General features: G+C 38.3%; 1 protein-coding gene across 7 annotated transcripts in view; it reads left to right on the top strand.

Annotated features, from left to right (window-relative positions):
• DNAH11 (dynein axonemal heavy chain 11) overlaps nt 1–26408 on the top strand; it is a 280729-nt gene that overhangs the window by 1955 nt on the left and 252366 nt on the right. For all 7 annotated transcript variants that reach the window (XM_074367353.1, XM_074367350.1, XM_074367352.1 and 4 more), the window contains exons 2-8: nt 378–521; nt 6394–6590; nt 7263–7452; nt 8219–8318; nt 10983–11194; nt 18420–18653; nt 19953–20120. In XM_074367353.1, coding sequence (XP_074223454.1) covers nt 378–521; nt 6394–6590; nt 7263–7452; nt 8219–8318; nt 10983–11194; nt 18420–18653; nt 19953–20120 — 1245 coding nt within the window. The remainder of the gene's footprint in view (nt 1–377; nt 522–6393; nt 6591–7262; nt 7453–8218; nt 8319–10982; nt 11195–18419; nt 18654–19952; nt 20121–26408) is intronic.

Here is a 26408-nt window from a genome sequence, read left to right as displayed (position 1 = left end):
TTTATTGCAGTTGGGCTTATTTCTAGACAAGAAGAGTTATACAAAAGAATAACCTTTGCTAAGACGGAAACATTCTAATTTCCCCTTGTATTTGTTTCTAATTATGAGATTTTGTGGTATATGATGATCTGGTATAACTGACATGCTTTTGAAAGATGATGTTCCACACCATTAATACTGTGAAATTAGCATTATAAAAGAACAAAGAAAACTGTATACTCTTTACAGAAGAGTAGTGGAACAATCTTATTTATAAAGGTAGGCAAGATGCCAAGTTTTATTTCTTCTGCTAGCAATCCAGCTAAAAGCTACAGCAAATCCTGCTTGTTAACATGGAAGCTATATAATGGACTTTAATTATATTGCTCTTATTTCAGATTCCAAGAGATGCAAAACACAAAATTGTTTATATTGCCAAGAAGATTACTGAAAGCATTGGAGTAAATGAGTTCCCTCAAACAGTTTTATTTGGAGAGTTACCTGCCTCATCTCTTGGACATGTAGCTGCTTTCCTAGATGAGGTACTGGTCTATCCTTAATATTTCAGTCTTTCATTTATGACACTTGGAGTTAATCAGGACAGCTCTGCCTATTAAAAAAAATGTAGAGGCCAGTGATCTCATTAGCCAGGTGGATGGAAAATGATAGCATCTAGACTGTTCCAGACATGAGCTGATAGTGATGCTAACATTCAACAGGTAGTAATTTGTAAGACCATCCTTTTCCTCTTTCTTTCTAAATAATGCAAGTAAATTAAAAAGCAGCTTGACTTGAATAGGCTCTTGTACTTAGCTATAGGTGTTAAGCTTCATGTTGATTAGAGATAAATTGACACTTTAGAAAGAGGTATTATTAGTTTTTCAGATTCCTGTTAGTTTCGAAGTGCACTCATGTCAGATAATGGGAGAACATAATGGAAATAGTGTTAGAAGTATTTGTCTTAAAATTCCTTTCTCTCCCCTTAAAGAAACAGTCTCTAAATATTCATGTTGCTGGCACACTAATGTGCATCAGAACCACTTGGGGATCTTGTTAAAGCAGACTGATGAAGTAGGTCTGGGGTGGGACCCATATTCTGCATTTCTAGCCTGGTATGGACGCTATTTTTTCACAGACAAGCTTTGAGGAACAAAGTTCCAAATGACTAGGTTTCAGAGAACCAAAGCAGGGGTTCTCAAACTTTGCTGAACATTAGAATCACCTGGGGAACTAACAGGTCTCTGCCCAGGTCACACCTCATACCAATTAAATCATGTTGAGGACTGGCACCAGTCTGCAGTAGTTAAAGATCCCCAGGTGATTCTAATATGCCCCAAACTTTGGGAGATGCTGGGTTAGTATTAGTGAAGCAGATCTCAGTAGTCAGGGCTGTCTTGCCAAGGCCAGTACTTAAGGTAGGAACTTGGAGTAGCCTGAAGATGGCATGAAAATACCTCTAAGTCAGTCCAGACTTTTTTCTTTGTCTCAGACTTTATATCCATTCTGTGAGGACATCATGCAAGTTCCACCTGCAAACCTAGCCAGAATCAGTTCCCGTCTCCCCTATGTTGCTGCCACCCCGGTCCAGTTCACCATTCTCTCACCTGCGTTAGGCATTAATTGTTCTCCATGCCTCTGTGGGGCTCCCATTTAGAACCTCTTCCCAACACAGCAGTTAGAGCAATCCTTGTTGAAACATGAGGAAAAAAAGATACTGCTTTCTGCCCAGACCCTGCACTCGTTCCCCTTTTACTCAGAATAAGAGCACAACAGCTTACAGCAGTTTAGACTTTGTGTTGTTGCCCTTGTGGGTCAGTAGTACCCGCATCAGCTGGAAACCTGCTCGAACGATGGAACCTCAGGCCCTGCCCCAGAGCTGCAGAGTCAGGCCCAGGAAGCACCGGTGATTCTTCCGCTCGTTAAAGGATGGCAGCAGTGATGCAGACTCGCTGCTCTGTCCTCCCCATGACCTCTCTAAACTCATCTCACTTGCCAAATCATGTCTTCTCGCGTGTTCCTTAATTGTCTCAGGCACACTGTTAACCCCAGGGCCTTTACTCTTGCTGTTTCTTCGTCTTCCCCAGAATCCGCTCAGCCAACTCCTTCATGTCCTTGAAGCGATTTTTCTCAAATATCTCTTCTTAGGGAAGACACCCTCCAGGATAGCAGGGATCTTTGAAGGGCAGGGACTTAGGGTCAGACAAGTGAGGCGCCCACTTCCAGAACAAAACTTACATGGGGAGGGGGGGAGAAACAAAAATAACCTGGTCGTCAAGATGAGTAATGTATTAATGCAGTATTTAAAAAATAGAAGTTAATGCGAAAAATCAACACTTCAAATAAAAAGATCACTAACAGTGCCGTGCCAAGTCATGTTGGAGCCTGAGGCAAAGAGTAATACTGATCCTGTCTTTATTAAAAAATGTTGATATTTTGTTCATCATGAAATTTGGGGGTTTATTCTTATTTTAAAATATTTTAAAATCTTACTCATCTTAATTATTGAGGGTTTTTTTTTTTTTTTTTTTTTTGGTGTCTACTTATATTTTGTTCTCAAAGTGAGTGCCTCACTGGCCTTACCCTAGTGCCGGCTCTTAATCTTTGTTTTGCTCTCTTATGAGTCCCAAACACCCACGACACTGGCTGACACATGGTAGGAACTCAAAGTCCTTGTTAATGAAGGTTAAATAAGGGCTAGTTGATAATTCTGTTCACATCAAAGACAGAACACTGAAGCTACAAGATACTTCTTTAGAGAAAAAGCGTTTGGTGTATGATCTCTGCTACCTCCATCTGAATTATTTGACATTGATGTAGAAAGGGCAGTTTGGAAATTGTATGCTAACAAGCCCACAGTTGCGTTTGTTCATTTTATTAATATTTATTGAATACCTACTTGGTGCCAGTGACTGGACACACTTGACAATTAGTGATGACATTTCTGCCCTCAGAAAGGATGCAATCTAATTAGAGAGGCAGACAGCTAAGCCAGCAGTGTTAGGACACGGTGCGCAGGGCTACTGCAGTGGTCTCAGCAGGATGCTGTGATAGCCTGGTAGCAGCATGCTGTGGCCTCTAGAGGGTTGGCAGGGAAGGAGGGGAGTCTTGAATAGGCTCATCAGAGAGGTCTTGGTTTGCTTGGGGCAGCTCCAGTTTCCACATGTTACAGATCAGTTAACATCTGCTAATCATTTTTATTGCTCATTTTTACTCTGAAAAGCATCCACAGTTGTATGTTAAATAATTTGGTCCCCATAGTGTTAAAGGACAAGGAGTGATAATGAGATGGAGGAAGAGAGAAGCCCTGCAAAGACACAGAGGTGAGGAAGTGCAGATAGCATTTTTAGAAATGGAGTAGATGAGTGTAGCTAGCATGGGGAAGGAGAGCTAGACGGTGCTGAGGAACAGGGCTGGAGAGGCTGATTAGAAAATACTCTTGTCACTTTTTCATTCAGATGGTTGCCACCAAAGCCAGTTGTCAAACCCAAAGCCATGTATTTATTGGAAGATAGTAATGGTGATGTATGTTCTATGAAGATTTTTCTCAGGGCTGACTTCATTGGAACGTTTTAAAGTCAGATGATCATCTATGACTTGCATTCCAGGCTAATCAGTGTCTACCTTTCTGGGTGCTTTGTACACTAAGAAGAACATTTAATGCAAGAATTGGTGAATTGGTGACTCCAGGAGCAAAGGAGGGACTGTGTTACTGAGGTAGTGATTGGATTGAAAATTATTGAGGACATTTTCTGGTGTTACAGTTTTTATTTTTTATAATTTTTATTTAGTTTAGCTTTTTGCTAAGTTTTTTTAGAGGGGTAGGTAATTAGGTTCACTTATTTATTTTTCAATGGAGGTGCTGGGGATAGAACCCAGGACCTCATGTGTACTAAGCTGAGCTATACTCTCCCCTCATCCAACGTTACAGTTTTTAGATGGGATAGAATAAGAAAAGGATGGACCAAAGTGTTTAAACAGAAGATGAAGAAGGTCATTTATGACTTCATGTTTCTTTCTTTCTCATTTAAATAATCTAATATACTCTCACTTATATTCAGTGTTGTTCAATCTTTGGAGTTTGATTCAGATATACGCTGATTAACAGTGATTTAGGCTGATGTGCTGGGGCCTGCCAGACTTCTCTCTCCAGCCTCCATCTCCCTCCTGGACTCCAAGCTTAGGCCTCCACCTCCATTCTGGCCATGGCACTTGTTGTGTAATGGACATCCAAAATCTAACGTGTCCAAAATTTTACTCCCGGTCTACTGCTCACCATTATTCTGTGTCCCCATGCGTTGTTATTTGTAATATACTATATTTAATTATACTTGCCCAAAGCATTTAAAATATCATGTAGTTACTTCTTTTAGTATTAGGTTGACCCACACCTTGAAACAAACAATAATTGTAAATGCTTATCAGGCCAGAGTGAAAGTATGATTTGGTTTTTGTAGTCAGTGTCTGGGCCCCATTCTTGGATATTCTGATTCAAGAAGTCTGGCAGGGGCCCAGGTTCCTGTATTTTGAAAGTGTCTCCCAGGTAATAGTCTCCACTGATTGAAGAACAGCTGTAAAAAGTAACACCCTAGTTTTTAAAAATGGATAATAGGAGGTAAGTAGAGGAAACCATAGTAAAGGCACCACAGCTCTTATGGGTGGTTGTATATCTCCTCAGTAAACATGTCCAAATTATTTTGGTTCAGAGAAAGTTTGGGGATTTTTCTTATATTTTCTATTTCTTATGTATTTAAACAAACAAACAAAAAAATTCCAGCTAGCATAGAGCTTGTTGATAACAAGATGTATTGTCATTAAAAAGCACATCCGAGGTCTGTTTGCTCTAAATGACGTCTGTAGAGATACCCTAGTTGTTTGCCTAATTGCTCTACAAAGCACGTGGCTCAGCATTTCCTGACATTTTCATCTACAGCTTGTGACACAAATATTTAATTTTGAAAGAAGTTGGTCTCATCACAGAATAGTAAAGTGTGAAAAGTTGAAAAGTACCCAATAAATTAGAAATGTCAGAGAACCGGAATTATCCTCGCCCCTGACTTTTAGGAAAAACTGTTGCTACTGGGAGTTGAATCTAGAAAGCAGTTTTCCCATGGGTCAGGGCGGCATGTTCAGCCCAACAAGCCTAACGTCTTTAGTCTGGTTTCCAGAACTGTTCAAGAACCTTCCCTGTCTTTCTCACAGCCACCGCTGTTAAGGAGGCTGGCTCTGCTTTGAGGCAGGCGAGACTAGAACTTTTCCAGAAGCACCATATTTCTGGAGCCCTCAGTGATTTTGCATATCAGTGTTCAGGTTTCTGCCTGCCCTGCTCCTTCATCTTACAGATGTAAAACTAATTAGCAGCTTTTCTGGCAAGCCTTCCCTAGTACGTCTTCAGCCAGAGACAGGTGTTTCTCCTGTGTTTCCACATGACCCGAAAATGTGCCTTCATGGCACTTCTGACATCAGGGGACCTAACCCACAGAGCTCAGAGAAGACAGAAGCCATTTCTTATTCATTTTCTATCTCCACATGTAGTAGGTCCTAAGCAGGAAAATGTAATAATAATACAACTTGGAAAGACTGCTTTCCCCATTGGAAAACAAAAGTGAATTTTCAGTTTTGTTTTCAGTTTACTCGAAGATGGTGTTGTCAAAATAAACTTTAAAAAGGTGGAATGACTATTTTCTAAGCACTTTTTAGCTAGTGGAAATTTTATGGTTAGTACTGATAATCTGGACAGATTTATATGAGAAAAATGTTTAAAATTGGTACCTGTTGGACAGGGGTGAGAAAGCAAGGAGGGACCAACTTCATTAACTCAGTAAACACTTATTAATTACTTAACATATGCTGCAGTATAGGAACACATACAATTTTGGAGAGTTTTTTACATACATAGTTTTGTTGATATTCCCCACTTAATGGTGAAAGGAGTTCTGGAAAAGGTCCATATGATTTAGTAAACATCTTTCTGACTATCAAACTTTAATCCACTGTGATGTTACCCAGGGCTGGAGAACATTAATTTACTCTTGCCTCCATGTGATTCAAGATTTTTTTCCATTGATATGGCTTCCAATGTGTTCAATTTGCATTAAGAAAAGGGTTTACTTAGTTGACATGATCTTGTGTATTTCATGCAGCGTTTGAGTTACTGGGAGACTCCATAAATGTTTGATAAATGGGTAAATGAATGAACAAGCAGTATAGTATTTCCACTTTGAAAGAATTTATGTCTAATTGATTAAGTCTAAATGGGTCAGTGACTTTGTCCTGTCTGTAGATTTGGTATTGTAGGAGGATATTTATGAAATTGAGCGGTTTTGTTGCTGATTCTGTGTGACAGGAAAATCTTTGAAGGAACACATTGTCTGTAAATTAATTTGACTACTTTTTTAAATGTTTCTCTTTCTCTAGATTTTAGTGCCCATTCTTTCCAATAAGAACAACCATAAATCCTGGTCCTATTTTATTTCACAAGACATGGAACGTCACATAGAAGTCATGAGAAGTAAAATGCATGTTTTTAGAGGCAAAATGTTGAGAAGAACTCTTCTACCAATTCCCACTATTGCAGGAAACATTGACCTGGATCAGAAATATTCAGAGACCAAGTACGTAATGATACGGTTTACACAGGATATCAAAATGGAGAGCCAATGTACCGATTTGATATCACACCTCCAGCAAACTTAGCAAAACAGCAAGATTTTTATAACTACAGCATATTTTCAAAATAATGTGCATCAATACCATGTATATGACTTCCTTTCAAAGTATATTTATTGACATATAGTACATTTATGTGTTAATTTCTGGTGTACAGCATAGTGATTCATTTCTACATATATAGACACATTCCTTTTCATATTTTTTCATTATAGGCCATTACAAGGTATTGAATATAGTTCCCTGTACTATACAGTAGGACCTTCTTGTTTATCTATTTTATATATAGTAGTTAGTATCTAAATTCCAAAAGCAGACTGTACAAAAAGCAAGCTGTAACAATTGCCATAATGTCAACAATATTCTTTAGTACAATGGTTTTGAGAACATGATGACTCTTTGTTTCACAGCTTTTTAAATATTAGAGACAAGCCAATGTCAGAGTAACAATATCACAACTCAAATTGAGGCTATGAAAATAATGGATCTGATTTTGAAGTAGTTATATTTAGAACTAGTTTATAGATTCATAAAATGCCTAATAAATCCAAGTCCTATCCTTATTTGAATGAAATGACTTGTTTTTAAGTTGTTATTAATAGTTTCAATGTTTGCAGGGTAGAGTCAAATGAACGGACAATTCTCCATGCAATTGAATCAGTGGTTATTAAATGGTCACATCAAATCCAAAAAATTGTAGAACAAGATTCAGTGCAGCCTTTGCTGAATTGTCTTCGCTCAGATCCTCAAACTGAACTGGATTTCTGGACGATGAGGAGAGAGAATCTGTCATGCATTTATGATCAAGTAAGTAGAGAGCCCTAGAAATTGCTTCTATGTAGAGTTACAAAGTCAATTGTAGAATGTAGTCTCCAGAGCAGTGATTTCCAGTGACTTTAACGGTTTAACATACTGTCTTTGAATGACTTAATTGTCTGCCCTCTTTTTTTATTCCAAACTTCTGTGTGGTATTCACTCTGAAAATTAATGGGGATTAAAAGTAATTTTGCCTTCTGAGAATATTTTGACAGCACTTGAGATAATTGGAAACACTTTGTGGCATAGAAAGAGAGTAGTTCCCCAGGGAAACCATGATGATCATAAGATTTAATTAATCTAGTTGATTTAATTGATTTGGGAAAGGAGTAGGGTCTTACTGAGTGGAGAGACATAACTTTGGAAGAACTAACTTTGGTTCCTCTGCGGGTGTTTTCCTTACAAGTTACTTGATGTTATGTTCTAAAAACGAAGATACTCGTTTACATGTTCACCTGTATCTTAAAGATTTTCTGAAACACAGCAAGAAATTTTTATGGAGAATTAAATATTTTACATATATATTTAAATATAAATTAACAGACTTTGAAAATTCAAATTAAGAACTATAAATGTAAAATAAAATACACTAAGAGAAAAATTTTATTTTAAATATTTTCAGCTTGAAACCAGGTATGTCTTTGAGCATGAAATACTGTGTGTATTGTGCATGAGTGGAATATAATTTAAATATTTCATTGCCAAATGCATTTATTTAGTCATTAATGTAGCTTGCATTTTTTTTTTTTCAACTTAGCTCCGGGCTCCCATCGTCCTCAAAATGGTTAAGATCCTGAAAAATAAGCAAAGCAGCTATTTTCCAACTGTGAAGGACATCTTTATGGCTGTGAAACATGGTGAGACTCTTACTCCTTGGCCTGGCATCAGCGGTCACTCATGACTTGACTCCTGCCTGTCTGCTCAGCCTCCTCTAACCTTCCACCCTTAGCATGTTCAGGAAATGATTACACTTGGCCCTCCTAATGATAAAACCATTTTAACCATCTGTACGTCATTCTCCAGCTATACTCAGCTATTTTTAGGGTTGAAGTAAGTACCTATGAAAGAGGCTGTAGATGGAACTTGCAGTGACAATGCAGGTGTAGAGGGGAAAGCCTTTGGTGTTTAGTGGGCCATCCCTGAAAGCCCAGCTTAGAGGTTTTCTAACCCATGGTTGGGCTATGATTAGTTACTCACCAGTAAAATCTCTGAATGTGCTTAACATCCACCACTGGTTTAGCTTGTAAGAGCTCTGAGTCACCATTGAAGTTTTGGTGAAGATTGAGGATGAGACACAACAAGAAAGGTTTGTTTGAATTTTGAACAGGTAATATATGTATCTTGTTAAAAACCAGAAATTGTAAGAAGGTATTTTTGATGTAAAAAAGGAAATTGTAAAAGTGAAGTCTCCTTATCTTCTCAGTATCCAGTGTCACCATCACCCAGGGGAACAACTCTCCCTAGTTTCCTGATTTTTGTTCGTGTTTCTTTAAGCATGTTTAAGCAAATGTGGATTGATCCATGATGCTGAAGTTTGACATGATAAAATACGGACAAAGATCTTGTTTTGGTTTGTTTCTAACATCAGATAATTACTTTAAAAAAAATTTCCTATGTAACATGTAGAAGGTTAGGAAGTTCTTAAAATCCACTTTGAAAATGTTTTGATAACTCTTCAGGGTTTTCTCCATGAACTCTGTTTGAAAAGAGTCCTTAAGGTAAGGGGGAATACATGGGCTAGGATTGAGGGGTTCTGTCAGATCTGGATTTCTGTCCCAGATCCACTCAGTACATCTTTAATTTGCTGAGTCTCTGGCTTTCGTTGACCAGGTTGGCATATTAACACTGTCCCTGCAGAATTGTTGTGGGAATTAGAGCACGATTTCTCAACCTTGTCACCACTGACATTTTGGGAAGGGGAATTCTTTGTTGGGGGAAGCGTCCTGTGCATGGCAGGATGTTTAGCAGCGTCCCTAGCCTCTGCCCACTGCCTGCAATTAAAAATGTCTCGAGACGTTGCCAAATGACCCCTGGGTGCAAAACCTCCCCTGGCTAAGAGCCACTCAATTGAAGATAGACAGTGTACAGAGTGCTAGGCTCACAGTAAGTTTGCCCTTAGTAAATCAGAGCTTCTCCCATTTTTTCTGCTAATAAGATTAACATTTTCTTTGGATAAAGCTTCTACAGGAATTCTAAGATCCTCAGAGCCTTGTAAGCATATGATCCAGAGATTCAGAAAAAAACACTTTCAACAGAACAAGTGGCGTAAAGCCATTGTCAGTTAGAGGTGGAAGGCCCTCCCAAAGGCCTCCTTGGGGCTCTGTAAAATCACCAGATGTGCTTATCACATTTTAAGGGCACTTAACCTTTAAGCTGCATTTATTTAATTTTGAAATTAGTGTCTTGAGTAATGTTAATTTCAAAACATGAGCGCATCTGGGGAAGAAAACAGTTCCTGGACCCTGGCTTCCTTCCCCGATCTTCAGTGTTCGATGGACAGATTGTGGTTACGTGTCGAGTAGAGTGACATGGGCAGGGGTACACCTAACTCTGGCAGCCATAAAAAGAAGTTTGGCAGGGTTTTTTGTTTTTTTCTAACAGGAGTCTTTTAGGTTAACACCAGAGAATAAAAATTCACTTTCCTTCATTTCCTACTTTCATAAATAAAGCCTATTTTCAGTTCTTCAAAGGTATATAGTCTCAGGAGTGAAATGGAATCTGATGGGGATCTGTTCAGGGTACATTAAAAGGACCAATTTTAATCAAGAGAAAATTTGGAATAGGTTAAGCAGTAATTAATAATAGTTGACTATTTAAGTGTTTTCCTCACATATAGTGTCTTTTAAAAGTAACCCCTTATTTTTACCATGCTTAACTGTTTTTTAAATTGAGGCAATACATAGCATAAAAATAACCATTTTAAAGTATACAGGTGAGTGGCATTTAATGTAGTCACAAAATCCTACAACGATAACCTCTATCTAGTTCCAAAATGTTTTTATCACCCATGCTTAACAACTTTCATAGTTATATTTTGAATAATAACATAATGGAAAGTGTCCCAGTCATTGTGTGAGTTAGTCTCTTAGGACCCTGGAATGAGACAGTTAACAGTTAAACTGTGCTAGGACCAAGTGCCTGGAGGGAATTAACATTCTGATAATGAAGCTTGTGATCCGAACTGGAAAGTGACAACAAGTTCGCAGAGATGTTTCACTCCCACAAGTTCCATTGGGTTCACTACATTTCTTTAGACTCTAAAGGTTCTTTCCCCTGAGTCTTGGGTCATGATTTACTTGTGCTGAGTGAGTAACTGTGCCCGGGTTCTCCTGAAGGGTTGTTACAGACAGACAGTGTGCCAAGCCTTCCTAACCCGTCCTGTGTCAACTGCAGGATAATTGACATGATAAGTGACACTTTCTTTTAAGTGCAGTCATATTGTTTTACATTGTTCTCCTGAACTTGTAAAGTGTATTGAGGCAAAACAGTGTATCATCACATTAACGGTGGTTTCCTTTCAGCTCTGCTCGAAGCCCGAGATGTGGAACTTCACCTGAGACCCCTGAGGAGACACATTCAGTGTCTCCAGGAGACTGAATTCCCACAGATCCGTGTATTAATTGCCCCATTATTTCATACCATCTGTCTGATCTGGAGCCATTCCAAGTTTTATAATACCCCTGCTCGGGTTATAGTTTTATTGCAAGAGTTTTGTAATCTCTTCATTGACCAGGTATGTAGCATTTAAAAAAATAGGAATGATAAGAATTACTGCCATGTGGTTGGTTTCATTAGGTCAGTGAAGAAGGAGTAAGTCTTGTCTACAGAACACCTTTTTCCTCTTTTTTCATAGAGGAGTTTTATGGTAACAAAGGCCTGGTGACTTGTTACTCAAAGTGGCAAAGGCTCTCTGGAAATAAGTCAGTTATATTCAAAGGACAGGTTGTTACTGGATTCTGTTTGTTTAATATCCTACCTTCCTTTGAAGAGAGTTAAGGCAGCTTCTCATAAAAGGCACATATGGGTAGCACTTTTCTTTGTATTTTCCCTTTGGTTACTGCAGGAACACTGGCTGCTGGAAGAGTTTGGGAAAGCTAAGTTAAGAGAATCTTGCAGGAAAAAAAAATCCTAAAAAAAATAGTAGCATTGTATTAAAAGAATTCTGATTTGCTGTTGATCTTAAAAAATTTCATTTATAATTGTTTCTCTTCACTTAACTTTCAAAATGTTAAAAAAAAATTGGACTGCTTCCTCACCCTGTGGGAACTTTTAATTCTTGTGTTTATCATATCAGAGAATATTACATAATTTGAGAGCTGAGAGATACTTGCTGGGCACATCATCTTGTGGTTGTTATTTAGGGATGGGCAGAGTGTCTCAGTCTGCGTGAATTGCCATAACAAGATACCACGGACTAGGTGGCTTTATTTTCAGAAACGATTGTCTCACTGTTTTGGAGGCTGTGAGCCCTGATCCAGGTGCCAGCGTGGTTGTGTTCTGGTGAGAGCTTGCTTTCTGTCTTGCAGATGGTTTCCCTCTCTCTGTCCTCACACGATGGAGGGGAAGAGATTTCTCTCTTTCTCTTCTTATAAAACCACAGTCCTATCAGATAAGGCTCCCACCCATACGACCTCATTTAACCTTAATTAACCTTCTAAAGACTCTGTCTCCAGATTGTCACATTGGTGGTTAGGGCTTCAACATACACATTTTTAATTTTTTTTTGTTTGGAGTGGGAGGAGGACACGATTCAGTCCAAGTTCAGGGTCTGTATCAGGGTGTGTGTCTGGACCCCTGACGAGTTTTTGTAGAACGGATGTCAGAGAATCAGAATCAGTTCATATGGCTTAGCCTTCATCGAGTTGTTAATGCTTCCTAAGAGAGTTGGACTGCTTCCAGCTGCAACTGGCAAACTGAAGCAGAAAAAGAGAAGTGTCTAAGTTCATGTGAACTGGAAAGTCTCAGAGTGCAAAAGCTGCAGGATCAGCTTGTTCCAGGGGACTCCGATGATCATTTCAAAGCTCCATTTTGCTCATTTGTTTGACTTGATTCTCAGGCTCTCACCACAAGAGGTGGTGAGAAAGTCAGGTGGATTTTGGTAGATGTTGATCCTTCTAGTAGAGGAACTTCCCTGGAAAGAGTTTTTAGTTCTGGATCAATTTTTTTATTGAAATATAGTTGATTTATAATGTATGTTAGTTTCTGGTACACAACATAGTAATTCAATTATACATATATAGAGTTTTTTTCATTATATATTATTACAAGCTATTGAATATAGTTCCTGGTGCTATACAGTAGGACCTTGTTGTTTATCTATTTTATGTGTAGTATTTTGTATCTGCAAATTCCAAACCTGTAATTTAACCGCCCTCCTCCTCTTCCCTTTGGTAACCATAAGTTTGCTTTTTATGTATATGAGTTTGTTTCTGTTTTGTAAATAAATTCATTTGTGTCATTTTTTAAGATTCCACATGTAAGTGATATCATGAAATATTTGTTTGATTTATTTCACTTAGTATGATAATTTCTAGGTCCCTCAATGTTGCTGCAAATGACATTTCATTCTTTTTTATGACTGAGTAATAGTCCATTGTGTGTATATATGTATATCTATACACACCACATCTTCTTTATTCAGTCTTCTGTCAATGGACATTGAGGTTCCTTCCATGTCTTGGCTACTGTAAATAGTGCTGTTGTGAATATGGACCATTTGGTTTTATTTCCATTCCTGGAACAATCCTGTGGCTGGGGAGTTGGGATACTTTGGACAGGCCTGGATCGCTTGCTAAGAGGAGGTGGACAGCTGAGATTGACCTAAATCTCTAATCTAGTCTAATGTTTCTCAGTGTTTTTCACCTCATGACTCACATAGAAAGTTCAAAATTTTTATTGCACAGTGGGGTCAATTGATATGTATTTGAAACCCTAAAATCTGCTCACAGACAAGGCAAACTGCATGGAGCTTCTGCTGCCCCAGGCCCTGGAACCTTGCTGTTCTAAGCAGTAAAGAGAACAATGTTGTGGGAGGAAATAGTTGGGGACTGTGTTCCTATCCAATCCCTGATACTTTGTCAGATGGATTAACTGAGACTTGAAAGATACCGTGTGTTCAGTTTTCCTGAGAATTTAGGGGGAAATTCAAATTAAAGTACAGTCTCCTGACTTGCAGTTTAGAGTTTCTGAAGTATGAGACTGAAGTAGGGGTGTGTGTGTGTGTGTGTGTGTGTTTTCCTCTCTGCTTCTGAAGAGGTAGAATGGTGTTGGAAAGGACTTTGGACCCAGGCCAATCAGCGTTCAAATCTAATTGAACCACTTAAGGAGAGTTCAGTTATATCTCTGGGCCTCAGTTTCCATACTTGTAAATGCCTAGTTCATGGGCTGTTGTAAGGACCAAAACAGAGAACATAAATGACATGCTCAGTGTGTCATTTAATAGAGACTCAATGAAAGTTGGTTCCGAACTGTTGACTGACTAACTGTAGCTATTGCTAGGAGATAACAGGTCAGTGTCTGCTGTTTTTGTGTCCTCTCCTCTGGCTTCATTCTATTTCTCTGCTGTGCAGACAAGTTTGCTCTGTTGCTAACCAAATGTACTGGATCCTAATGGCTCCATGTGAAAGACCTAAATCCCTACTGCAGGGTTAACAGCTGCAACCACCACTCCTCCCAAACCCCTTTTGAAGTCTCCTCATCTAATCTTGAGAAAGATCAAAACTTTTACTACAAAGCCTTGTTAGTGTAGAAACCCTGAAGGTTGTCATTCATTGCTGCAGGTGACTCAAAGGAGTCCTGGTTCCCTGTAAGCCTATAAACCTATTATTCCTGGAGCCTATTTTGTATTGAGGTCCAGAATTTGCCAAGCTTCTGAGGAAATAATGTCGTTTCCCTTGTTTCTTAGTTACCGTTCCTGGCTTATGTCCAAAAGTTCTGTTGACCTGATTTCTTAGATTCTCCAAGTGGACTTTGTAGTATATCTGCCCCAACACGTTAGGAATCAAAAATAGGCAGTGAGTCAACCTTCATACCTGGATTGTCTGAAGAGCTAAACTCTGCACCACCGCCCACTACCCTCAGTCATTTGCTAATTTATTTTTAATATTTATTGAACAAGCACTGTATAGTGCCTGTTACTTCCCAGGATTCTTCTAAGCCCTTTGCAAAAATCTACAAATTTAATCCTCTAGCAACACTATGATACAGGTACTATCAGATCCATTTTATAGTAAAAAAGACAAAAACCCTGAAGTCCACAGGGGATAAATAGTGTTTTCAAGATCACCCAGCTTGTAGCTTACAGAGTTCTTACTCATTATGCTGTGCTCCATATTTTAAAATAAGCTTTTATTTCTAATTACTATGATAATTATAAAATATTGACAAAATTTATAACCATGGAAATAGTCTTGAAGTTCTATCACCCTAAAATTCATCATTCAAAATTTTTTTTCTCCAAAACTTGCACATATTTATGCACTTGATACATAATTTTTTTTACTAGCTTCTTGAAAAATGATTTTGTTATTGTTGGATATTTAGTTTGCTTCCAGCCTCTTGTATTATAAACAACATATAGAAAACAACTTTATACAGAAATCTTTTTTCCTTAACTTGGTTAATTGGCCTAATATAAATTCCTGATGTTGGCCAAGGGTTACAGTCTTTTCACAGCTCCTGAACAATACTTGATATTTATAAATTCTTTTTAAAATACTACATTAATTACATTGCTGTTATTAATTACATTGCTGTTATTAATTACATTGTTATTATCAATGTATAAAAAGTTTTACTATAATTTATCAGCTTTGAGTATTACCATTTTAAAAAAATTGCAATGATTCATTGGGTATATAATTACCATATTGTTTCTTAATTTTGTACCTTGCACTATTTGTGTGGTTACACATTTTATATATATTTTAAATAATTTCCTCGTGTAGTTTTCCTGTACTTTGTTTCTAGGACTCTATTGACTTCAGTTGGTTTATGAAACATTTGGACCCTTGCTGTGTTATACATCAGAGGTCATAAGCTGGCATTCTGTCAGCTATGTCTGGCCAATAGACCAGTGCAGTGTTTTTATTTTGTGTAGTATTTTGAATTTTTTTTAAAGTTGCTAATGCTTAAATTGAATAGGTCTCATTTAAATTCCAGCATCCCAGCCTCCACTGAAAAGTCATATCTTGCTACATTGGCTCTGCCATCTCTGTTGTCACGATCAGTTGGCTAGAGCTTTGGGTACCCCTCTAGGTGGGTCACGTGCTATGCTATCCCGGTGACCACAGTCTCCACGGTTCCCTCTTGTTCCTGATCTGCTTCACCCATTTTCACTACCTGCCTGATCTTCCTAGGTGTTCCAGTCGTGGTCAGACACCCTTTGTTGCTTTTAGAAGCAAATGTGCTTCTCATTTGTTTTCTGACAGTGACAATGAACATAGTCATTTAGGCCAGACTTGACAAAAGGCAGCACCTGACCACCTTGGACGATGGCGCATTGAGCTTTGTTCATGGCCTATTTTTTTTTTTTTTAACATCTTGCTTCTCTTCTCTGGTGTCTGGACTCTGCTGCCTGTTCAAGGTGCGTCATTATCACTCTGGGCCCTCCACTCTGTCAGTTCTGTGCCTTGGTTCCCTCTCATGGATATTCTTATTCCTAAGACCGTGGGTAAGGAAGAGTTTAAGTCTGAGAAGTTGATCTGGGAGAAGAGGTGGTAGGATTGAGCAAAAGCAGAAACCCATAAACGTGCAAAAATAAAAGCAAAGCTGAGAGGCCTCAAACCAACATCCTGTCATTGATAAATTGCTTAATTGATAATTGATTCATTGGCTTCTTGATAAACTGGTTAGTGCTGTTTTACTTTATAAGGCCTCTGAAGTGGAACTAGTTTATCCTAAATCCAGTGGCTTTTTATTGGTTTGTGCTGATACACTTGAGTATGGGAGACTAGCAGGAGCTGGTGTGGTTGGGTGTGCTCCAGAGAGCTACTCTAGGAGGCAGGAAAGAATTCAGAGCGTAGGCGCTGAAAAGAATCTTGAGGTTCACTTAAGGCAACTGAGATCCTCTGAGACAACTTAGCTCATGTCGCAAATGCAGTTAGTGGCCCCTGACTGGGTCACAGCCAGGCCTCCTGTCCCTGCTGATGGTTTTTTCACTCACATAACCTGCTGCCCAGTGAAAGGATATAGACTGGGTGCTCTGATCTAGGGTACTCCGTTCTCTAACCTTGTTCTGGGAGGGCTTATTCATCAGTGAGCTCTAAGAGCAGAAGGTTGGTTACTGTGCTTGACGCATCAATGTGAGGGTGGGACAGGAAGCACAGATGTGAATAGAAGGAGGGCTTGCCCAGAGGAAGTTACTTCACACGTAGGTAGTTAGGTCATAGGGCGCTGCTAAGACAGACGGTAATGAAGTCATCTCTAAAGGTTTTCTAGCTTCCTAAGAGGACATGTTTATTAACAAGAATACATATAGACACAAAGGCCTATGGAATCTCTAGCCCATACCAATGTGTAAACTGTTATACAACTCACATTGCTAAGGGATTACTGGTAGGTCTCTTCCCTGTTCTGTGTGAGATGTTAGCAGCCTTCAGGTAGAGGTTAATTTCCCATCCAGCCTGAGTGAGAAATGGGAGCACAGGTTGTGAGTCTAGAGCTAGAACTTGAAGGAACTAATCGGTAGGGTTTTAGACACTAAAGGGATTTTTTTTTTGTTACTTTCCAAATTTATAGCACAGAGTCTTATTGCATGTAAAACTGTAGCCATTAATGGGAGAAGGGATATTATGTCTACACTGAGAAAACAGTTTCTTTCATCTGCTCAGTTGAACTCAAGTGGCTTTCCTGACTTTTCCACTGATTTGTAACAATTTTCCTTTTTTTTTTTTTAACATTTTTTATTGAGTTATAGTCAGTTTACAATGTTGTATCAATTTCCAGTGTAGAGCACAATTTTTTAGTTATACATGAACATACATATATTCATTGTCACATTCTTTTTCTCTGTGAGCTCCCACAAGATCTTGTATCTATTTCCCTGTGCTATACAGTATAATCTTGTTTATCTATTCTACATATGCCTGTCAGTATCTACAAATTTCAAACTCCCAGTCTGCCCTTCCCACCCCTTCTCTGTAACAATATTCTAAGAAACTGAAAAAGGCATTTAATTTAAACCTGTAATTTAGATGAGGTTAAGATGTATCAGGATTAGAACTTACAGGTTCTTGAGGTCCCTAAACAGGGAAGTTCTGAGAGTTCACAACAAATATGGAGAGGAAAGGACTGGAAGGAACCTCTGTGATGGTCCTGTGAAAGTGAGGCCAGTGCTACACAGATCTGCTGGGTTTTCTTTCAATAGTCTCTCCTTTGCATTTCCTCTGTTCATAACTAGTTCATAGGTTATATCTCAGCTAGATTTTATGTCTTATAATGAGCTTAAGCTCCCCAAAAAGAAATTTACTAGCCTGAAAGAATTGCCCGTGGCATATACTCACCTATTACAGCAGCTCTTTCTCACCTTTGCAAGCGGTCCTGTGCTGTCAGGTAAGGTGACCATATTTTTAAAATACATGGTGTGATAGATGTCCCCTTCTTTTTTATATGAAAAAACAGTTGTGCAGAATATTTGCTGCCAGGAATAGCCAATGCAAATTCTGATGACACAGTTGTTGTAACTATGAAGATTAGGAAAAATTTAGTCACGGCTAGAATGTATAATTGCAGAAATTGTAGCATCTCCTGTAGATTTCTCTAGTGTCTACAAGTATGTCATTGAAACCTCCATGCCTGAATTTGTAGAATTTGTTTTCTGTCTCACGGCACTGCTGGCCCAATTGTAGACATTGTTATTTGAAAATGGCTCGTTGAAAAAATAAATAAAATGATGCATTGAAACAGACTAAGAAACTGTGAAACATATTTTCTTATTGTTTCCTTCCATTAAATCCTAGGCAATAGCTTACCTTTCACCTGAAGAGCTTTTGAAAGGAGAAATTGAAGACTCTCTGGAAAAGGTGCAGGTGGCCGTGAACATCTTAAAGACTTTCAGAAATTCTTTTTTCAACTATAGAAAAGGATTGGCAAGCTATTTTGTGGGCAGTAAGGAGCTGAAACCATGGGATTTCCAGTCTCATCTGGTGTTTTGTAGATTTGACAAATTTCTTGACCGTGTCATGAAAATAGAGGTATTCATTCATTATTTGACTTGTTATTTATTCATACTCTAGGTTGATTCAGGAAAACTTGTAGCGTTTTGTATGAGTCAGGGGAACAATTTATTCTGTTTGGATGGGAGGTAGGACATCTCCTTTCTTGGTCATTCTCAGGCACTTAAAGGCCAGTGCTGTCAAGATACAGTACAAGCTTTCATTTGTTTAGTTTCAAAGCTTTGTTTGGTTTTAAAGCTTTGGCTTCTTTTTAAAAAATCATTTATTATTATTTTATTATACTGAGTGTAAGTGAACCTCTTTATGTACCCGGGACCCTTGATTTACAACTTACTAAGTTCCTGGAAGACAACTGTAAATCAGAAAGCTATAAAATAATCCCTTTTTAAAGGGATATATTAGCAAACACACACACAAAAAAATGGTTTGGAAAATTAAGTTCAGGAGCTTAATTAAAGCTTTAAAAAAAAAAAAAGTCGTTTTATTTCCTTTGACGTGTTTGATGTTTTTTATTGGGATTCCATACCTGAAAATCTATTTGATAATCCAAAATGTCACTTTACCTTTTAGTGTATAAATATATACACTATACTGTTAAAATAGTAAAATCATTCATGAAAATAGATGAAAAGAGCACAAAAACATGTGCTCTGTATCCATGTTTTAAATACCAGAAAACCAAACACTGAGTACACACACATAAACACACTGACACACCAATTTGTACAGAGTCAACTGGCTAAGGTTTTTTAGTTTGAACTGCCTTCTTTTCTTGATAAAACTCTTTCTGGCAACTTTGTGCTTTTTTGTTGCTAGATTTGTTGAATTTCATTCAAAATGAGAACTTTATGTTTTGAAAATTCCCATCACTTAAGCAACCTGAATGCCTCTTAAAATTTGGATGCTAACTGCCTAGCTCAGAGCAACTTACATAGCCGTTTCATAACCATCTCTTTCAATAAGCGTCTCCTTTTCAATACTGGAGCCTGGCAATGTTGGTGGCTGAAAATGAGTTTTGGATCTCACCTGGGCACCTGACTTATGATTAGAAGGGTATGAAATTAGGGAGTCAAGTGTTTAGCTATGGTAAGTTAGCTGTTTCCTGTTTGATAATTTTTAGGGCCTGTGAAATGGGAGTGTGACATTTAAAGTAGGCAGTTACTTTGGTTAAATCATTAATATTTCTTTTCTGTTGTGTAATGTCCATTGACTCCCTAGTTTTGAATGTTGGAGAAAGTTCTTTCTTTGAAACTTGAAAATACTCTTTTCCTGCTCAAGAGGGTGGAAAGATCTTTACTGTACTTTGTTTTTACATAGGATATATTTGTCACCATGTTGGAATTTGAGAAGCTGGACAGACTTGAATTTGGTGGTACCAAGGGAGCAATTTTAAATGGACAAATCCATGAGATGAGTGAAGAATTTATGGAACTCTGTAAACTTTTTAAACAGAGCGCCTATGACGCATGTGATGACAATAACATGGTAATATTGTATGTTTGCATTTTCATTTCATAGCATCTTATGGTTTTACAGCTGGGAGGGACAATATGTCACAGTGATACTAGGTACCCTCTGGACCAACCTCTCAAGGATAAAAAGGGTGAAATGACTTGCCTGGAGTCTCTCATCTACTTAGTGTGGTAAATAAGGGACCAGAAGTTAGGCCTTTGCGTTTTCAGTTTAGAATATTTATAACTTTTTCTAATAAAATAGTGGACCTCCAGCTGGATTTGTTTTTCGTTTATGTATATTGAAAAAGAACTTTCCTTATTAACTTACTTTGATCTGATCATTATGTAACTTGTGTTTTATTTTAGCCTTTTTTCAAAAATCACTAGGTAAATTTTTCATCTAACTGAGCATTTGGTTTCATCTTATTCATTACATGGATTATTAACATGTGTGTTGTCTCTTTTTTATTATTTAAAGCTATTTATAATTTCATATTTTCAATCTCAGTATAAGAGGGAAGCTTTCAGATTTAAGCTGCTTCTGTTTTCTGGCACTGCCAGCATGTTAGGAGCCAGGGAGTTACCTGTGAGCATCTCTGCAGATTGAGGATAAAGTCTTTCTTTTAGTGGTCTGCTGTGACACAGCCCAGGTACAAAAAGATGATGCGCTCTCATCCTCCTTGTTTTCTAGGGAATGTGAATTTATTCTCTATTATGTTTATAGTTGGCCAAATAGTCAACTCTTTAAAATGTGTAAGGACAGTATGTTAGCTTTGTAAGGACCAGGTCAGCAAACTTAGTCCCTGTAAGCTATTGTCAGCTTTGGGGAAATGGAATTAATGGTCAGAAAGACATGGCCATCGTGTGTCCTGCTGATTTGTGGAGGAGTAGGAGAAACCTAGATCTGTGGTGACGAATAGCCTGAGCTCATCCCCAGAGCCTGGTAAGATGTCTGGCACCTGGCGAGCATTCAGTGAACGTGGACCAAATGGGAATCTTCGTTGGAGCTTGGATTAGATTCTGAACAACTGAGTGGATCAGTGTGAGACCCAGCATGAATAGGACCCTTGAGTGCTGAGCGGATCAGTGTGAGACCCAGCATGAATAAGACCCTTGAGTGCATTTGAGTTACAGGAGAGTTTTGATATGCTGACGATTACAAATCCTGGCAGGTTGTCAGTGCCAGAGTCAGAGAGCATGGCCAGGTTTAGCTGATGCTGCTCCCCTGGCAATGCCAAAGATGCTGAATTTATCCCTGCGTCTGCCCCAAAGCTGCACAGTCACAAACATGGAATAACAAACTCATTTGCTCTAGATATACCTGTCTGCTTGGTATTTATGTTTAGTGTTTTGGAGCCTTGTTTATTTTGCAAATAAAATGGACAAGGCTTACTTCTGATCTCCAGGTCTGGGTGGGAGAAATCAATAACCTGCCCTTGAATTTCCCCTTCATCCTCCTATCTGATCGTGTTACCTTAGAGTATAATCTCGAAGCTCTTTGTCTGTTTTCTGAAATCAAAATGTGAATTAACTAAAAGTTCACTTTATTGATGTGCTTATGGCATGTTGCTCAAAATATTGCAATGATGATACTTTTTTTTTTTTTTTTGCTTTATAAGCTGTTCATTTGCGGGCCTTTGAGCTGAGTTCATTGTGTCCTGGTTTTTATGATGAGATCGGCTGGTAATTTTTAGGAGACATAATTTTAGCAAACTACTTCCAAACTTGTGTATTCATACAGGTGTATCCACATGATGCACACCCACTCCTGTGCCCTTGCCATCCCTCTGTGTACACCCTTGTGTGTCCCCAACCCCCCCTTGAAAGTGCTAGTAGTGACAGTTGTGTGTATCATGATCAGCCTTCCTGTACTTTGGTATAGGAATGGTTTAAATATGTTGCAGGCAATTAAAGAAGCAATGACTGATAATTTGCTTTTGGAAATGCTATTATTTATTTCTCTCTTTGTTAATCTCAAGCTTATCAATCAGGCTGTTAGCCTTTACTGGTGTGAGCCTTTACTGCCACTGTGGTCCAGTTACAGAAGGTATTGATTTTCGCAGGTGTGTCTATAAAAAAGTTCTTGGATTTCTCTGTTATTAATACTGAATAGAAAGATGACTTTAGGTACTTGATTTGACATCTTCCTGTGGGACTGTTTGAGATCTAGAAAATTGTGGGGAGAGACTTGCTTTCTTATTTATTTAATTGTAACATGTAACATTGCGCATATTTAAGGTGTACAACATGTTAAATTGACATGTTTATATATTTTAATAGCCACTGTGGTGATAATTAGCACCTCTGTCACATTGCATAGTTATCCTTTCTTTTTAGTGATTGGAATCATTAAGTTCTAGTCTCTTAGCAAGTTTGCCATAATGAATATAGACAACAGTGTTGGATGATAATACCGAACTTGGTAAGAGACTTGCTCTCTTCATTGTTTGTGTTTAACCGCTGGGCAGGCGATGTGAGGCTCAGCAGCTTGGCTTTTGCTGACATTTTGAGATGCTGCTTGGTTAAATGAAGTTCCCCAGACACCTGAGCAAGGATGGTGGCTATTCTCGAGAGTAACTCTTTGGCTCTACTTAGTCTCTGTTAATCAAGAGAGTCCATTATGTTTACTGAGCAAGCGCTGAGTACCAGGCATCGTGTCAAACCTTTATATGCATTCTTGCTTAATTCTTGGTATAACCCTGGGAGTGACTGCCCAGGCAAGTGAGGTTCAGTAAATTACCTGAGGTGACACAGTTCCCAGGGAGGAACAGCGATTCCAACCCAGAACTCTCAACCTAGCACTCTTGTCGCTTTTAAGTGTTTGTCTCCCTCCTTGCGTCCTCACTGAAATTAAGGGAGTAAGTTCATCGGGGGCGACTGGAGGAACTCACCTGAGGACCTGTGCCCTGAGGTCGCATGGTCCAAGGTGCTGTGTCTATTTTCCTTGTTGCTCCTAGTTTTCAGTAGGCAGGTTGATCCAGGCACTTAGCCTGCCATTACTCCAGGATTTAAAATTCATTTTCAAAGTAGTTATTTAGCCAGTCTATACTAGCTTATATTCCAGTTCCTACAATTAGTCCTCTGTTCTGTTGTAGTCTACTGAACTATTTATTAATTCTTTGGCTACTACTGTATGTAGCATTTTAAAATTTTAGCTATATAAATTTCTTATTAGTCATCTGCAGGATTTTTCATGTCTTCCCTGCTTATTTTTCAGGGTAAAATTTATTATTTAAAAACATTACTTTTTTATTCTTTTGGAAAGGTAACATACGCAAAAATGCAAAAATTTGGTCCCCTTCTCCTCACGCCACTGGTTTTTCCTAGTCTTCCATCTTCCCTCCTAAAAGGCATCTACCATTATGAGTTTCTTGTATAATGTTAGAGATGTTTGGCACATGTACTAGCACTTACATGTGTGTGTTCTGTTTTTGTACAGATTGCCTCCTCTACAGATTATTTAAATGTATTTTGGCAGTCATTGTCACTAAATATATTTTGGCAGTCATCTCTATCACTGCAATAGTAGTATCTACTTCTTAAAAAGAATTGTGTATTATTCCACTGAATTTATGTACTATTTATTTTAAAATGTTATTTAAAATAGTAGATATCATTGTTTAAGAATTTACTTAGGAACTTCTGCTTCTGGGAGGATGGAGTAGATGTATTTTTTCCTATTCCTCTCACTAAGTACAACTACAACACTGGTCACTATGTATAAAACAAATATAAGAAGACTCTGAGAGTTGTGAAAAGAAGACAGATCGGCTAGGGACCTTGAAACCCATGTGACCACATGGTGATGAGTTCTCTGGGTTTTCTTGTTGCTTGAAAGAGTCCAGACCTGGAGCTTGAAGACACTGGCAACCTAGAAACACCAGTGGACACAGATATTAAAAGCCCCAATTAAAGTCTGATCCCTCTCAAGAGAGGGACAGCCAAGTAAGACAGAAAGATAAACCATAATCTCTCTAGTCCAGCCGCACATCACAGAAGAAACTGTTCCCTAGCCCCACCCGTGCCAGCAGACTGTATGAGGAACTAGACTTCCATCCAGTCTGTAACAAGATGCCCCACCCAGTGCCCATACCCACGATGGCCAAGTAGGGAGTTGAGCTTTTCATCCTTGCTGGGCTGTCATGAGTTTATTCTCTGTGACGTTGGTGAAGAATACATTGGAACCCTGAATTTCTTCCCTCACCCAGCAGCATCCTTTACTCCCTAGGGTAGTGTCAGAAGAAGCGTAGTGGAAAGTCAGTACTTTCACCCTGGCCAGCTTGTGGCCAGGTCACCAGCACTGTGACATCTGTGGACACCACATGGAGAACTGGAACACCCAACCATAACAGAACTCTCTGCCCTTTGGTGTTAATGTATGTCTCCACCTGACATTAGTGAGACCAGAGCAGTGTCAGAGAAAACCAGCAAAAACTTATGGTTTGAATAAGATCCAAAGCGTCATAATATGAAACGTAATATGAAAATATCCATTTCAGTAGGAAATCATTTATACCAAGAACCAGGAAGATCTCAACTGAACAAAAAGAGATTACTAATAGATACCAACATTGGGATAACAGATGTTAGAATTACCTGAGAAAGGTTTTAAAGAGCTCTGTTAAAAATGCTTCAATAAGCAATTAGGAACATATTTTAAACAAGTGAAAAATAGCCTCAGTGAAGAAATAAGAATTCTCAGCAAGTAAATAAAAGATATAAAAAATAGGAATTTTAGGCCTGAGAAAAATAACAGTACAAAGCACAGTGATTGTGTTCAGTGGCAGAAGGGAGTGATACAGAAAAGAACTGGTGAACTGGAAGATGGGGCACTATAAAGCACTCATTCTGAACAACGGAGAACACAGACTGAAATAAAATGAACAGAGCCTCGGAGACTTTGAGACTGTAACAGATCTAGTGTTTGTGTCATCAAAGTTGCAGAACGAGAAGAGAAAGATCATGAAGCTGAAAGTCTCAAAGAAATAGCTGGAAACTTCCTAAATTTAGCAAGAGACATAAATCTACATATTCAAGAGGAAATTAGAAATCAGTAGCAGAAAACTAAGCCCAGAGGAATCTACGCCAAGACACAGTATAATTAAACTTCGGAAAACTGAAGGTAAAAAATCTTGAAAGTGGTGAGAGAGAAAGGACAACTTACCTAAGGAGAAAATGATTTGAATGACAGTGGATTTCTTATCAGAAATCATGAAGGCCAGAAAGAAATGACGAAATATTTTTCAAGTGTTGAAAGTGAAGAACTGTTAACTTGGAGTTCTTTACCCAGTGAAAAGTGCCTTTCAAGAATAAAGGGGAAATCAAATTCTCAGATGAAATATAACTAAGAGAATTTGTTGCCAGTAGACTGACCCTAAAAGAATGGCTAAAGGAAGTTCTCAGTACAGAAAGGAAATAATAAAAGAAGGAACCTTGAAGCACCATGAAGAATTTGGTAAGCAAAAATAGGTATAAATGCAATAGACTGCTTCTCCTCTTGAGTTCTCTAAATTGTTTGATGGTAGAAGCAAAAATTACAACATTGCAGTTCTAAATGTATGTACAGAAAATAGTTAAGGCCATTACATTATAAATGGAAGAGAGTAGAGGGGCCAAAGTGTAGGTAAGGTTTTTTTTCTTTTAAAAAAACTGTGATAAAATATATTTTACGTAAAATTTAGCATTTAAACCATTTGTAAGTGTACAGTTCAGTGGCATTAAGTATATTCACAATATTGCACAACCATCACTGTCCACTTCCAGAATTTTTTTATCATCCCAAACCAAAACACGGTGCCTATTGAATGATTACTCTCCCTCTCTCCAGTAACCTCTATTCTTCTTTCTCTCTGAATTTGTTTATTTTAGGTGCCTCATTTAAGTGGACTCAAGCAACATTTATCTTTTGTGTGTGGCTTACTTCATTTAGCATAATGTCTTTAAGGTTCATCCATACTGTAACATATGTCAGAATTTCATTCTTTTTTAAGGTTAAATAATCTAGTACATGTGTGTATACTGTGTTTTATTTATTCATTTATTGATGGATGCATGGGTTGTTTCCACCTTTTGGCTATTATGAATAATGATGCTGTGAATATCAATGTACAGATATCACTTTGAGTCCCTGCTGTCAATTTTTGGGGGTACATACCTAGGATTAGACTTGCTGGATCATATAGCAATTCTATGTTTAAGGAATAACAGAATTGCTAAACTGTTTTCCATAGTGGTTGAGGAATTTCTAAACTGTTTTCCATGGTGGTTGAACCATTTTGTCTTCCCCCAGCAACGAAGAACAATTCCCATGTCACCACAC

Source organism: Camelus bactrianus, chromosome 7 (genome assembly GCF_048773025.1).
Source record: "Camelus bactrianus isolate YW-2024 breed Bactrian camel chromosome 7, ASM4877302v1, whole genome shotgun sequence".
NCBI classification, from domain to species: Eukaryota; Metazoa; Chordata; class Mammalia; order Artiodactyla; family Camelidae; genus Camelus; species Camelus bactrianus.
Note: the sequence above shows the minus strand (reverse complement) of the source record. Positions and strands in the feature narration are given on the sequence as shown.